A 16,308-nucleotide genomic window follows, 5' to 3' on the forward strand; every position below is an offset into this window, starting at 1 on the left:
AAATTTATGTTCTGATACTAATTTATCAATGTTTGTACATATACGAAAATGCAGAAACTTCTGTGTAGATTATTTGAGACCCATTGCATGTTCTGTAATTGACTTCAAACTGAGGAAGGAAAGAGATATTAGAAGAATAACAGAAAAACCTTAACTTCCACATAACATTTTATGCTATTACTCTTCAGTTAGAGAGTCTTTCTTGACTTCCTTTTGCTCAGTGCATAGAGTTCAGAGACCTGTGTATTAATTTTTTTGTGTGTGGCTTCACCTTATCTTTCTTGGTTCATTTCTTAACATTTTTCTAAGGGAATTTATCTAATAAAGTTTGAATAAATGAATAATGGGAGAATCAGAAAAAGTCTCCAGGTTTGTTTGGTTTTATTAATTCATAAGATTTAAAGACAGACATACTTGGATCAAATTCTAGCTTGCCACTTAATTAGTTACGTGATCTTGAAGAACTTATTAATGATATGACGTAAACCTTTCTAAACTCTAGTTTATCACCTGGTTCTTAGTATTCATGTGGATAAAATTACATAAGAATACACGTAAGTTTTCTCCTTTTTCCCATACAGTCCTCCCATTGTGTTAGTTTTTTGATAGTGTTCCATTTGCTTAAAACATTTCCTAGTTGTCTTCAACATATAAAAACTTAATCATGCCTAATACAAGAATCATACCCATCACAATATTTTGTTAACATCTCCTGTAACAGAGTTTCAACCACATAATTTATTATTTGTTTAATGATTTAAGGTTTTTCTCAGTGACTATGTTAAGATTTTTCAAGGGCAATGGAAATAACTCAAATATCTATAAAAATAGCAGGGATGATGAAAACAATTGGCATTTATATATCAAGTTTTGATAAACCAAGGGCTTTCACATACTTTATCATATATAAGATTTACTACTCAAAAAGCCTTGTAAGGTGAGTAAGGTAGGTATTGTTCTTATTACCCTAATTTCATATGTGAGCTGAGAGACCTGGAAGACCTAGAGACATGCAGATTTTTGCCTATAGTTAGAAACCCTAATTTATATCTTCTGCCTTTGAATCCAGAGTTTTTCTACTACATCATATTTTCTTCCAAGGAACAAATAGAATCATAGGTATATGGTTGATTGTGACAATAAAAGTTCATTGATTGATTTATGAAAACTAAGATAGGTTTTAGAATACAGATAATCTTTTCTTCACAGTTTCACAAATGTGTATCTTTATTGTCATCCGCATTTGTAGTTATGATAAATAAGTTTGCTCTAACTTAGAGATAAAGAAACAAAGTTTTTTGATTCACCAGGGATTTCCAGACCAACAGCCCTTGGGAGGTGCTTTAAGATTGCTAAAAGTTTGTAACAGTAGCAGGCATCGCCAGAGCCCATCACTCCCTAGAGTAGTACACCCTGGTTTTCATGTCCCTGTGAAGACTGTGTATCACATTTCTGTCCCCAAAAGGTGCTTGTGTCACATCCCTGACTCCAAAAGTGTTTTAATTTGTTACCTCTGGTAAATACATTGCCCTTGAGTAATGTTTTATCCTTGGAAATAGTTTCTTATGACCCATCTAAAAGGATGTTAGTTTCAATGGGCTCTGGGATCCCAGCCCTCACTACTACATGTGGTTTCTACTTAACGGATTCTGTCTCGTCTGTCCCTGATATTTTTTCAAGTAAATTATTTGTAGCAATATCACAGTGAATAAAAGTCCTCAAGGTGAAAAACCGGAATAGTGCTCACAAGTAAATGGCCAACCTAATGATGAGTCTGAAATATATGCCTCAAGAAGGTACAATACTGTTTATATTAATTTTACAAGGTCATAGATAATGGATCTGTACTATTGTAATCAAACAGAGGACGCATGATATAATCCAAAAGAGACGCAGATGGGTCTGGGCGCTGGAGATTGCTCATGTGAAAGGAAAGGTCAGAATACTTATGCACCATCTACTGGATGGTTAAGCTTTCAAAACCAATGTAATCATATACAAATGCACTGAGATTGATTTAGATAAGGTATGCAAGCATACCTAGTCTTTATATTGGTCATCAGCCCTCAATATGAAAAAGATTCTTCAGTAGATTGTGGTACATTATATGTTAATGAATTTGACTTTTTTTTTTTTTTTTTACGGTGACCATTGTGTCACATTCCAATTCATACGGATTAGAGGTTCCCAACCCATAATAAGCCTCAGAATCACCTGGTGAATTTGTTAATACACAGACTTCTGTCTCTCTGTTAAGTTTCTGATTTACTAGACCTGAGCTGGGAAAAAGGAATTATTTCTAACAAGTTCCCAGGATGGCCGGGTGTGATGGCTCACGCCTGTAGTCCCAGCTTACTTGGATGGCTGAGGCGTGAGAATTGCTTGAGCCCAGGAGGCAGAGGTTGCAGTGAGCCAAGATTGCCCCACTGCACTTCAGCTTGGGCAACAGGGTGAGACCCAGTCTCAAAAATAAATAAATAAATAAATAAGTAAATAAATGAAAATAAAAATAATTTAAAATAAACTAGTTCCCAGGTAATGCTGATGCTGCTGGTCTATGGGTAGCATTGATACAGATTAAAAAGTTATTAGTGTAGCAAATCCCCCAGATACCCTTTATTAAAGCAGTTTCAGATGGTCTGATTTAGCCTGATTCCCCTACCATTATAAAGTGTTCTCTTGATGCTAACGCACCTTGCTAGAGCACTAATAGTGGCTGAGAATGCCTAAGAATTTTTATTTGAGATTTATTTTTTACACAAAATAATACTTGCAAATAATGTTTTAAATCCAATCATACTATGAAGACTATGGTGGTAACCAGCAATCCTCTTACCCACCTCCCCTACTTGCAATTTCTGATACCAAGGGGCAACTGTGTCAATCTTTTATTTTCATTCTGTCATATGACTCCATATTTATAGATAACGTGTATATCACTGTTCTCTATTTTTGCCTATTTTGGTTTTATCTACTGCTTTCCCATTATAGAAAATATCTATTTAACTGTCTTATTCCAGTCTTTCCCTCAACCTCCAGTATACTTATGTTAGTTAAGCCAATATTCCGGTTAGATTATTCATATCTGAATCAAACAACGTGCTATGATTAGGATTTCTTTTTTATACATTGTTTTTGTTTCTTATAGCCTTATCAACTGGCCCACTTTTCATTTGCTTAGTTTTTAATATATATCATTAATTCATTCTAATCTCTTTGGAAGAACTGTAACTCTCATTTCAATATTTTTTTTTAAAGGAAAGAAGTTTGTGTGTGTGTGTGTGTGTGTGTGTCTGTGTGTGTGTGTCTGTGTGTGTGTGTTTCTGTGTGTGTGTGTGTGTGTTTTCCCACAGAGACATCCTTTCCCTCCTTTCCCTCATACAGTTGGACTGGAGGATCTCTGGACTTGCTACCATTTTGCCATCTCTCTGCAATGTTGTATCTTTTTCCTTCTGTCTCTAATTTTGTTTGTTTTTCTGTTTCTCAGTAGGATTCCTTTGACCTTCATTTTCCAAACTGTGTCTTAATTTTTCTCTCCCTGATATCACATTTTTACATTTCAGGAACTCTCTCTGATTCTCTAAATGCTTCTTTTTAAAAATCTGTATCTCTGAAGGAACTTTTCTTAAAGTTCTTTGAGAAAATTAAATTTAGAGTTTTTGAAGCTTTTATCTGCACCTTACATTGCCTCTGTTTTCTTCAAGTTTGGTATGCTTTTTGTTTCTTTTTGGCCTCTTAATTATACGTTAAAGGCTCTCCAAAATCCCTGGAAATCTTTTGCTGCCTATTCATACTCATGAGTGAAGTCGTGAAAATAGTGATGTGAAGTTCTCTGTGTAGAGAAGGGCTTGCTAATTAGGCTATTTCCCACGTGGTTACTGGGTGTGCACCTAGGAGCCAGTAGCTGCATCTCTTCCAGTTGATTTCAATTCTCCAGGTAGGAATTCCTCCATCTCTTATGTAAGGATTTAAGCTGTGGACTGGCAGCTTTCTGGAGGTCTAGTAAGGAAAGATAACTTCATTAACAATGTTTGATACATAGGCTAACAACATAGGCTAACATGGAACCCTGATTTTCACTGCAGTTTGACAACCTTATATTTAACTGTTTCTAGTGGCCTGAGAACATACCATTCACGCTCCAGTCTTCTATGGGTGGGAGTACAGTGGATGGCCCTCAGAAATCACTCCCTTGTTTGAGTCGAAGAGAGAACCCAGAAGAGTCTAACTGCCCCTTATTAAAAATGGTCAATCTTTATCTTTTCACATTTAACCTGACAGTCAGATATATAAAGTGTCCCCAGTTTTTACATATTTTGAAAATTCCGTGCCATAAAAAAATACTTCCTTCCCAGCAGTTCCCAGCTATTTACAAAAACTTTATGTGAGTTCTAGTATCTTCTTTCCTGATGCATATGTTGCTTTATTGTCATTTTCATTGGGCTTCTGGAGAGAGTAAATGTTAACTTTTGTGTTCAATTAACTTTTGTTCAATCTGCATTATATTACTACTTATTAAGAATTCGCTATATTACATATATCAAAATAAGGAAAATAGAGTGTCCCTGGTATTCAGAGAGAGCTTACACGCTGGAGTTTACACAAGAATACCTCCATGTTTCATGTCAAAATTTATTTTAAAATTATCTACTTTAATCTGAAAGTTATGTTTGTAAATTAGTGTTATCTAAATCAGTGTAGGAGATTTTCATTAGTGTTCAGTACTTATCACTATAAGTGCATGGCTGAGACAAAACATGGGTTACATATTTCATATTCATTTGATTCTTTAATACTTTCTATGCATAGCTGAGTTCAAAAATTTCTAATTATAAGTTGATCATCAATACAAAAAAAGCTTGACTTTTTAAAAATGTTTGCTATATATCGCCAAAACTGTACTTTTCCATTTTCTTTTACTTTTACTATGTCATTTTCTATTTACTTTTCCATAACTTTTGTTTCATCTTCCTTTTAAAAATTACCAGTATTCCTGATATTTTATATAAACTCACCATAATCTGTATATTTGTCCCTCTTTTTTTCTGAGCTCACCAATATTATGAGCAACAAATTCTTTGAAATGTGTAGATTATAGTCACCTGATTGGGAAAATCTTTTCTCTGATTTTCAACTACCTTTTTTAAGAAAAGAATATTATGCCCCATTTTTATCCTTTCAAAACAAGTATATCTTTTATAAGCTATGAAGATGGGCTAAAGGTAGATAATTTTTCAAAAGCATAATGGCTGTATTATCTAAAACTAAGAAATAAGACATTTTATGTCTTGAAAAGGCTGTTAGAATAAAATTACCTCACTGAAATTATTCATCTTTTGGCTAAATTGACTTTTTTTTTGCGTTCTAGAATTTTATTTTCTTCATTCAGTGGATGTATTACTTATTTCTGAAAAAGAACAAAAGAAAAAATAGCATGTGAATTTGAAAACACTTATTTTACATTATCTTGACTACAAGATTGTGAAGATAAGCTTTATTCAAAATGATTATTGTTTCTTATTACCAGAAATAAACATCATAAAAAAAGAAGTAGCTTCAGCAATGTACACAGAAATAATTTTCAAGTTGACATTATAACATATCGGACTTTGGAAAAGCATGAACTATATTTTGTGACTACAGTGGATGAATGGGTGATAATTTCAACTATAAGTGTAAACATGCACTATGTTTCCAGAAATCTAGATGAGAGACAGTATTTAATAGTTTTTAAGAGCACACTTTTGGTCTTAACAGAACTGATCCAAGTCCTGGCTCTGCCACTGTGGTTTACCTCAAGTTATTTTAGTTATTTGATCCACAGTTTACTCGGAAGAAAAATGGGGATTTACAACTCGAGGCAATCATAAAGATTAAACAAACTTCTATACACAGAGTATTTAACGTAGAACCTGGCACATAGTGAGCATTCAATGAATGGTTGCTAATGTTACTACAAAGCCGTTCAGATATGTTTGATCAGAATAAATAAAACTGTACCAATCAAAACAAAATTAATTCAATGCAACACCAAAATTGGTAGCATTACCAATATTTACACTTTGGGCAAATAAAAACAGCTAGGCATTTATGCTTACAGGTGACACGCTAAATATTAGTGTCTCTGGATGAAATAAAATAGGGAATGATAGTTGTTGCAGGAGAGGTGTGCTCTCATTTTAAAGGTTAAAAAAAGATTTAAAATGTGAATAAATCTGGTCACCAGTGATAGCTTTCTTTTCACTATACTCAGAGGATTCACTTATTTAACAGATATTCTTTGATTGCCTATTATGTGCCCGGCTGTGTTTACCTACCATGCAAAAGGAAATACCTCCTTTTTATGCTTGAATACTTTCCTTTTCCACAGACATTTCCACTGGGCCTGGGAGATGGGCAATTCTATTCATGGACAGATGGTTTGAGAAGAAAGGACTGGCATGACTATGAAAGCATTCAGAAAGAGGCAATGCGCTCAGGTATGAAGCTCAGTGTACGCCAAAGTGCTACTTCACTCGCAGCAGTGTCTCATTTGTCACGTAAAGGATCTCTAATTAGCATTTCTTCTGCACACTGTAAAGTATGTTTCATGGGGATATTGGAGGTGATACTGGACAGAACCTAAATGACTTCAAATTTCAGAGAGAAAACAAATAATGAATAGTCTTTCTAATATTAGCTGCGGTAAAAGTCATTAAAATTTAAGAAATATATAGTACTATATATTCCCAACTTCTTGTTCATAATTTCTAGGGGTATCCTGGGATTTATCAATGAGACTTGACCTGGTAGATATGTATCTTGAGCAAGATTGACTCCTTAGAGCTGAAGTGTATCTAACTGGCAATGCAAAGTATTTAATTTGTACCATGTTTCTAGACACTGGCGGGACGTACAGCAAGCCAGCAGGTCAAGCAGCTGGGGTTCTAAGGTTGGCAATAGTTGGAAGAGCAATGAGGCAGTTAAATGGCATCAAGTAGGTCTGTGTGTAGCAGAATTCTAGACTTGGTGCTAGAGTTAAAGGACAAAGTAGCAAGAAAGAATAGGTCTTTCCACTTTGGGAGACCGAGGCAGGCGGATCACAAGGTCAGGAGATCGAGACCATCCTGGCTAACACGTTGAAACCCCATCTCTACTAAAAATACAAAAAATTAGCTGGTCGTGGTGGCGGGCACCTGTAGTCCCAGCTACTCAGGAGGCTGAGGCAGGAGAATGGCCCGGGAGGTGGAGCTTGCAGTGAGCCGAGATCGCACCACTGCACTCCAGCCGGGCGATAGAGTGAGACTCCGTCTCAAAAAAAAAAAAAAGACAAAAAAGAATAAGTCTTTCTAGAAGGACTGAAAAATTAGGTTGTTAGGCTGTTGTGAACAGAAATTCAGAAGGGTATATAAGTAGAAATCCAGTGAAAATGAGTAACTCATGATAGGAAGCCCATATTCTCTTATTCAGCCAAATAAGTTATTTTCACAATAGGATGTCACAGAAATAGAGCAGCTACAGTTTGGTAAAGACATCTCAGCAGCCCTGAGACACTGCATTCAAGGTAAAATCAGCAGCAGAATTATAACTAGCCACGGTGTGAGGTCCTCTTGCTCAACTAGAGTTAGTAACAAAATTGTTCTGGGCTGTGAAATGTTCGTAGCTCTGTATCAGGTATGGCTGACTGAATTACAGTCTTTTTTATTTTCTTCCATTCCTTTTCTTCAAAAAAAGGCCTGCCCCAGGCCCCACCCCCAACTTTTTAAAGCAGCTTATTCCAAAGATGTTCCCTGTTTTCAGAGAGTCAACTTCTTCCAGGTTTTATCATCTTTCCACCTTGGCAGTGACCCCATGAATGGTCGTGAAAATGAGTTCCTTACCAGCATCCTCACTTTTCTAGTACTTTTATTTTTTTCCTCTATTTGCTTGATCAACCCTATATTAATCCAACCACTTGTTTCTCCTTATGACCCCAGGATGCTGAAGTTTTTTGGAAATGTTTTCATAATCTTACCAACTGAATCTTCCACAAGTTAATAATAAAATAGCCCAAATTTACTGAATGGATGTTTTATACTAAGTGCTTTGCATATGTATTTTATATAAACCTCAGAATAACTCTGATAGGTATAATTATCCCAAATTAAGTAAAATTGAGTTCCTATGAATTTATTAAATTTTATCCAAGTTCAAGCAGCTAATAATTTGCAGCTCTGGATTAAGAACCAGGTCTTATCATGGTCCATTATACTCCACTGTCAAATAATAATATTTGGACAATATGGAGTAATGGCAAGGACACAACAGGGGAAAGACACACCTAGGTTCAAATCCTAGCATTTCCATACATGCACTGTGGCAAATCAATTTCTGTTTCTGATATTCTACTTTGTAGAATTTATTTAAGGATTAAAGAAAATATACCCACAGTAATTGTCCAATTATTTGGACATATTGGAAACTCAACTAATGATAATTGTAATTATTAATCCATGTAAGTTACTTTTACATGAATTGGTATGCCTATCCTTTGCTTGTACAAATGAGTTTTGAATACAAAATCCAGTGCTTCACATTTATATGTGCTCCATACCACCCTTTCCACCTCCTGAATAAACTTGTCTTTTCTATCTTCATCTTTGCTTTGACCAAGGGAAAATTGATCTACAAAAGAAATTGGTAATATCACAAGTTTTTAAGTAGAAATTCTTTGTGTAATTAAAAAGCTTTTACATGGTAGAATTTTTTTTATTCACTGGAGGATATATGATAAATTTATATACTAGAATATTACTTTTATACAGTGAAATATATCATAAATAAAAGTGTATTAAGACATACGTGTGTGTACACACACACACTGAGGTACAGAGTCAAAATCAAATAAACATCTTTGTACTTCATATACAGGCCAAGAAAAAGGATCATTTGTGCCATTGTGTCCCCTCCAAGACTTTAATTTTGTGTTTACTCTCTTATTTTTCTCTGTAGTTTTTACTGCCAGTGTATTTATCCTGAATCAAATACTGGTAAGTTTTGCCAGTGTTTGAACTTTATCTAAAAATTTAATTTTACTGTATGACTTTCTTCTTTCACTCAAAAATATTTTTGAGATTTATCTAGGTCAATGTGTGAAATGTTAGTTGGTTCATTTTTACTATTCTTTAATTTTCTGTAACATTGTCCTCTTGGTGGGCCTTTGAATAGTTTTAGTTGTTGTATATAATGCTGCTATAAGTATTCTTGTGCATGGTTCTGGGGTAGGGACAATATTAAGGTACATATTTAATAGTAGATTTGTATGTCTAGAGAATGAACAGTTGAACTTTATTAGGTCATGACAAGCTGCCGAAATTGATACACCAATTTCATTTCAATCAATAATGGATAGAATTCTCACTGCTGTACATCCTTGTGAATATTTGAAATTGACATTTCCCCCAATTTGGTGATATGAAATAGTCTCTCACTGTCACTTAGATTTGCATTTTATTAATGCAAACACATTAAAATGTAGTTGATATCTTTTTTATGCTTTGGGGCCATTTGTTGTTCCTTTTTGGTAAAAGTCCTATTCATTTCTGTTTCCATCTTTTGAATTATTTGCTCCACACAGTGTTCTTAATTTATTTTAAATGATATCCTTTGCTGGTTTTATTTAGTGACAAGAACGTATCCTACATTTTGTAGATTATTTTAAAACACCTCTTTATGTATGGTTTAATGAATAGTTTTCAATTTTGAGGTAGCCAAATCCAGGAATCATTTTTAAAAGATAGGTCATACTGATGTTCTACATTGTCTTTTAAAAACTTGATAATTTTGGCTGGGCACAGTGGCTCACATCTGTAATCCCAGCACACCAGGGGGCAGCAGAGGGAGGATCGCTTGAGCCCAGGAATTTGAGAGCAGCCTGGGAAACATAGCGAGACCTCATCTCTCCAAAAAAAAAAAAAAAAAAAAATTCATCCAGGCGTGGTGACATGTGTCTGTGGTCTCAACTACATGGAAGGCTGAGGCAGGAAGATCACTTGAGCCTGGAATTCGAGGCTGCAGTGAGCTATCCAGCCTGGGCTGGAGACTCTGTCTCTAAATAAATAAATAAATAAATAAATAAATAAGCTTGATAATTTTACATTTTACATTTGAGTCTTAGATCCACCTAGTCTTCATTTTTATATAATGTGAGGTAGGGATCCAATATTTATTTAGTTTTTATTCACTTAACCAATTATTATTAACATTTATTAAGAAATTTGTCTTTCCCTCCATTGCTCTGAACTATTGACTCTATTATAAATTAAGTTTCCGTATTTGTGTGTTCTTTTTCTGGGTTCTCAATCCTGTTCTGTGAGTAAAAATCCCTGTGCTAATACCATAATAGCTAATGTACTATATCTTTATTACAACTATTAATATCTGGTATAGCTCACCAAAAAAGAGCTACATTCTTGCTCTTCTTTTTGTTGTCATTCTTACATTGTACTCTTCCTTAAAATTTTGTATTCAGTTTTAAATTTCACATTAACATACACAGATATGCACAAAAAATTGGGAATTTTTGAATTGTATTTAGCCTATGGATAAATTAGGGGATAACTGATATTTTCCAATATAGAATAATCTATTCTATGGTACATTATTATATTTATTTGCTACTTATTTATTATATTTAAGGATGGCTTTGTAATTTTGTTCTCAGATTATATTTAGTATTAATCTTAGTAAACTAATATTATATTGATTTTGTTCACATAATGATTATACTGAAATTCCTCATTGTTTGTAGTTGTAATATAGAAATGTTAATAACTCTTAACACTGATATGAATTTAGAAAATGTTCTAAGGTTTTCCATTAATTCAAAACATTTATCAATAGTTTATTTTGGATTTAAAAAATGTAGACACTCATATTTGCTAGTAATGACAGTGATTTTTAAAATGTTTTTTCTATTCTAGACCCTATAATTTTAGTTTTAGTTTTCTCCTATTATTATAATTGCTAAGAACTGCAGTGTAATATTGAATAGTTGGTAATAATGGCTACTTTTGGCATTTTATGATTCTCACAAAAGCAATTTAAATGCTCATTTTGAGATTTTATCTGCCTGTCTATTGTTAGATCAATTTATCTAATGTAAATACATTTTATCATGTTTATTAACATAATACCAATACACTATGCACTTTAACAAATACACTTATGTTACTTCTGAATCTGTTTTGCTGAGAGTTTGTGACTTTCTTTTAACCTGAAGGAGTGCTGATTTTATTAAAAGTTTTTTGTTCATTTGCATTTGTTAACATAGATAAGATAAATGTTCTCCTTAATCTGTTATTTGGGTAAATTATATCTATTGCTTTTCTAATGGAAACCGGATTTGTTATTCTAGACTAAATCTTCCTTTTTTTAATAGCTATATTTGATTTGTTAATATTTTGTTTGGCATTTTCAAATCTTTATCTATGAATTAATATTGGCCCCAAATTTTCTATTCTTATCAAGTCTTTGTCAAGTTTTGGTAACAGTATAATGAGCTCATAAAATGACTGTTTAATACTTGCTGTTTTTTATACTTCATAATTGTTTGTTGTAAACTAAAATTATTTCTTTAGTGATCATTTTGGATTTTTTTGTGGATGAAACTCTGTTGACCTGAACTTTTCTTGGAGCATAGATTTTTAACTGCTTGGCTAACGTTTTATGTAGTTACAGTAGTAGTTGATTATCTATTTCTTCTGGAATTAATGGTATTCTTCTAGTAATTTGTCCATTATATCTAAATGTTTATATTTATTAATACAAATTTATTCACATATTCTTATGTCCTCATAAGATTTTTGTAATGCCTGCAATGCTTAAATTTATATTACTTTTTTCAGATAGTGTTAGTTTTTTTTTCTTTTTGCTTTCTTAATCTATTTCTACAAAAATTTGTTACTTTTTTGTTTGTTTGTTTGAGATAGAGTTTCACTCTGTTGCCCAGGCTGGAGTGCAGTGGTGTGATCTCGGCTCACTGCAACCTTCACCTGCCGGGTTCAGGCGATTCTCCTGCCTCAGCCTCCCGAGGAGCTTGGACTACAGACATGCACCACCATGCCCGGCTAATTTTTGTATTTTTAGTGGAACAGGGTTTCACTATGTTGGCCAGAATGATCTAGACCTTCTGACCTCTGGTGATCCGCCCACCTTGGCCTCCCAAAGTGCTGGAATTACAGGCATGAGCCATTGCACCAGGACAAAAATTTGTCACTTTTATGACTTATTTCAAAAGCCAGTTTTTGACTCTGTTCATCTATTTTATTTTTCTCTATTTTTTTCTAACTTTTTGAAAATTTTGTTTGCAGTAACTTTTTTATATTTTACTTTTAAAATTTCAACATTTATTTTTGTTTCAGGGGATATGTGTGCAGGTTTGTTATGAGGGTATATTGCATGATGCTGAGGCCTGAGGTATGATTGAACCTGTTACTCCAGTTCTGAGCATAGTGCCCAGTAGGTAGTTTTTCAACACTTGCCCACTTCACTCCCCCTGCCCTGTAGTCCCCAGTGTCTACTATTCCCATCTTTTTGTCCAGGTATGCCCAGTGTTAACCCATAAATGGGTTAACTCATATGGGTTAACCCACAAATGGGTTAACTCCCACTTATAAGTAAGAATATGTAATATTTCATTTTCCGTTTCTGGGTTAATTTGCTTAGGATAATGACATCTAAGTGCATCCATGTTGCAGCAAAGGACATTATTTCATTCATTTTTATGGCTGCATAGTATTCCATGGTATACTTAAAAATAAATTTATACCTCCTAATTTCAGTCATTTTTCTATTGTAGAATAAGCTTTTGGAAACTAAATTCCCGTCTGAATATTACTTTAACTACATTGCACTGCTCTGTGATCCAGTGTTTCACATTGTATTTGCTTTCCTTTCAATATGTTTTGAAATGTCTAGCCCACTTAAAAAGCACTGAAATTATTTTAAAATAAGAAAATTCAGAAACTCCTTCCCAATGAAATCTCACTAATCTTTATAAAAGTATATTAGCTGCCAGGCGCGGTGGCTCATCCCAGCACTTTGGAATGCCGAGGTGGGCGGATCACGAGGTCAGGAGATCGAGACCATCCTGGCTAACATGGTGAAACCCCGTCTCTACTAAAAATATAAAAAAATTAGCCAGGCCTGGTGTCAGGCACCTGTAGTCCCAGCTACTTGGGAGGCTGAGGCAGGAGAATGGCATGAACCCGGGAGGCAGGGCTTGCAGTGAGCCAAGATGCGCCACTGCACTCCAGCCCGGGCGACAGAGTAAGACTCCGTCTCAAAAAAAAAAAAAAAAAGTATATTAGCATGATAGGCAGCATGCATTTCATTACATACTTTGTTAGTGTTTTCATTAATGTTGTTACATTACATTTCTGTTTTGTTCTGGTAATTACACCTCTGTGGAATATTTGGTGATTTTTTTAGATATCAGTTATTTTATTTTATTTTGTTTTACTTTTAATTTTAGGTATACATTTGCAGGTTGATTCTATAGATAAATTGCAAGTTGTGGGGGTTTGGTGTACATGTTGTTTCATCACCTAGATAATAAGCATAGTATTCAATAGGTATTTTTTTGATCCTCAACCTCCTCCTACCCTTCATCCTCATGTAGGTCTTAGTGTCTGTTGTTCCCTTCTTTGTCTATGTGTACTCAACGTTTAGTTCTCACTTATAATAAGAACATGTGATGTTTAGTTTCCTGTTCCTGCTTTAGTTTACTTGGGATAATGGTCTCCAGCTCCATCCGTGTTGCTGCAAAAAACATGATTTCATTCTTTTTTATGGCTACATAGTATTCCATGGTGTATATTTACCACATTTTACTTATCCAGTCTACCATTGATTGGCACCTACGTTGATTCCATGTCTTTGTTATGGTGAATAGTGCTGCAATGAACATACACATTCATGTGTCTTTATGGTAGAATGACTTATATTCCTTTGGGTGTATACCCAATAATGGGATTACTGGGTTGAATGGCAGTTCAGTTTTAGGTTCTTTGGGTAATCTCCAAAATTCCACAATGGCTGAACTAATTTACATCCCCATTAGCAGTGATTAGTGATCACTAATGATGAGTGATGTTGAACATTATTTTCATTTGCTTGTTGCCTATTTGAAAAGTGTTCATATCCTTTGCCCACTTTTTAATGGGTTTGTTTACTTTTTGCTTGTTAAATTGTGTAAGTTCCTTGTAGATTCTGGATATTAGACCTTTGTCAGATGCATAGTTTACAAATATTTTCTCCCATCGCATGTGTTGTCCATTTACTGTGTTAATAGTTTTCTTTGCTGTGCAGAAGCTCTTTTGCTTGATTCAGTTGCATTTGTCAATTTTTGGTTTTGTTGCAGTTTTTTTTGATGTCTTCATCATGAAATATTTGCCAGAGCTTAAGTCTAAAATGGTATTTCCTAGGTTTTCTTCAAGGATTTTATAATTTTAGGTTTTACATTTGAGTCTTTAATCCATCTTGAGCTGATTTTTTATATTATGTAAGGAAGTGGTCTAGTTTCAATCTTCTGTATATGACTAGCCAGTTACCATAGCACCATTTATTAAATAGGGAGTCCTTTCCCCATGCTTGTTTTTGTCAGCTTTGTCAAAGATCAGGTGGTTTCAGGTGTACGGCTTTATATCTGGGGTCTCTAGTCTGTTCCATTGGTCTATGTGTCTATTTTGTACTACTACCATGCTGTTTTTATTACTGTAGCCTTGTAACATTGTTTGAAGTCAGATACTGTGATGCCTCCAGCTTTGTTCTTTTTGCTTAGATTGCTTTGGCTATTCAGGCTCTTTTTTGGTTTCACATGAATTTTAAAATAGCTTTTTTTAGTTGTGTGTTTAGTTTAGTTAGTGAAGAACGTCATTGGTAGTTCAATAGAAATAGCATTGAATCTGTAAACTGCTTTGGGCAGTATGGCATTTTAACAATATTCTTTCTGCCTATTCATGAGCATGGAGTGTTTTCCCGTTTGTTTATTTCATCTCTGATTTCTTTGAGCAATGTTTTGTAATCCTCATTTGAGAGATCTTTCACCTCCGTGGTTCAGGAGCTTTATTCCTAGGTATTTTATCTTTTCTGTGGCTATTGTGGATAGGACTGCATTCTTAATTTGCCTCTCAGCTTGGATGTTGCTGGTGTATAGAAATGCTACTAATGTTTCTACGTTGATTTTGTATCCTGAAACATTGCTGAAGTTGTTTATACAATCTAGGAGCCATTGGAAGAGAATATGGGGTTTTCTAGTTATGAAATTATATTGACTGCAAAGAGGAATAGTTTGACTTCCTCTCTTTCTATTTAGATGCTTTTTATTTCTTTCTCTTGCCCAATTGCTCTGACTAGGACTTTCAGTACTATATTGAATAGGGAGTGATGAGAGAGGGTATCCTTATCTTGTGCCGGTTTTCAAGGGTGATGCTTCCAGCTTTTGTCTGTTCTGTATGATGTTGGTTATGGGCTTGTCACAGATGGCTGTTATTATTTTGAGGTATGTCCTTTAGATGCCTAGTTTGTTGAGGGTTTTTAATATAAAGGGAAGCTGAATTTTATTGAAAGCATTTTCTGAATCTATTGATATGGTTATATAGTTTTTGTTTATAGTTCTTTTTATGTGATGAATCACATTTATTGATTTGCATATGTTGAACCAACCTTGTAGCCCAAGGATAAAGCTTACTTGATCATGATGGATTAGCATTTTGATGTGCTGCTGGGTTCAATTTGCTAGTATTTTATTAAGGATTTTTGCATCTATGTTCATCAAAGATATTAGCCTGTAATTTTCTTTTTTGTTGTGTCTCTCTGTCGGTTTGGTATCAGGATGATGCTGGTCTTATAGAATGAGTTAGGGAGGAATCTCTCCTACTCAACTTTTTGGAATAGTTTTAGTAAGAATGGTACCAATTCTTTGTATGTCTGGTCGAATTTGGCTGTGAATCCATCTGGACATGGACTTTTCCTGGTTGGTAGTCTTTTTTCTTATTCCATTTCAGAATCAATTATTGGTCTATTCATGATTTGAATTTATTCCTGGTTCAGTTTTAATAGGTTGTATGTTCCCAGAAATTTATCCGTTTCTTCTAGGTTTTCTAACTTGTGTGCATAGAGGTCTTTGTAGTAGTCTCTGAAGATTTTTTGTATTTCTGTGAGATTGTTTATAATGTCAGCTTTGTCATTTCTGAATGTTTATTTGGATATTCTCTTTTTTTCTTTATTGATCTTGCTAGTGGTCTATCTTATTTATTCTTTCAAATAACCAACTTCTGCTTTCATTGA

At 34.3% G+C, this 16,308-nt stretch overlaps 1 protein-coding gene across 1 annotated transcript in view; it reads left to right on the forward strand.

Annotated features, from left to right (window-relative positions):
- Positions 1–16,308, forward strand: part of GALNTL6 (polypeptide N-acetylgalactosaminyltransferase like 6) — a 1,233,993-nt gene that overhangs the window by 405,017 nt on the left and 812,668 nt on the right. The window contains exon 3 of the mRNA XM_004040637.5: positions 6,371–6,479. Coding sequence (XP_004040685.2) covers positions 6,371–6,479 — 109 coding nt within the window. The remainder of the gene's footprint in view (positions 1–6,370; positions 6,480–16,308) is intronic.

This window comes from Gorilla gorilla, chromosome 3 (genome assembly GCF_029281585.2).
Source record: "Gorilla gorilla gorilla isolate KB3781 chromosome 3, NHGRI_mGorGor1-v2.1_pri, whole genome shotgun sequence".
Classification (NCBI taxonomy): domain Eukaryota; kingdom Metazoa; phylum Chordata; class Mammalia; order Primates; family Hominidae; genus Gorilla; species Gorilla gorilla.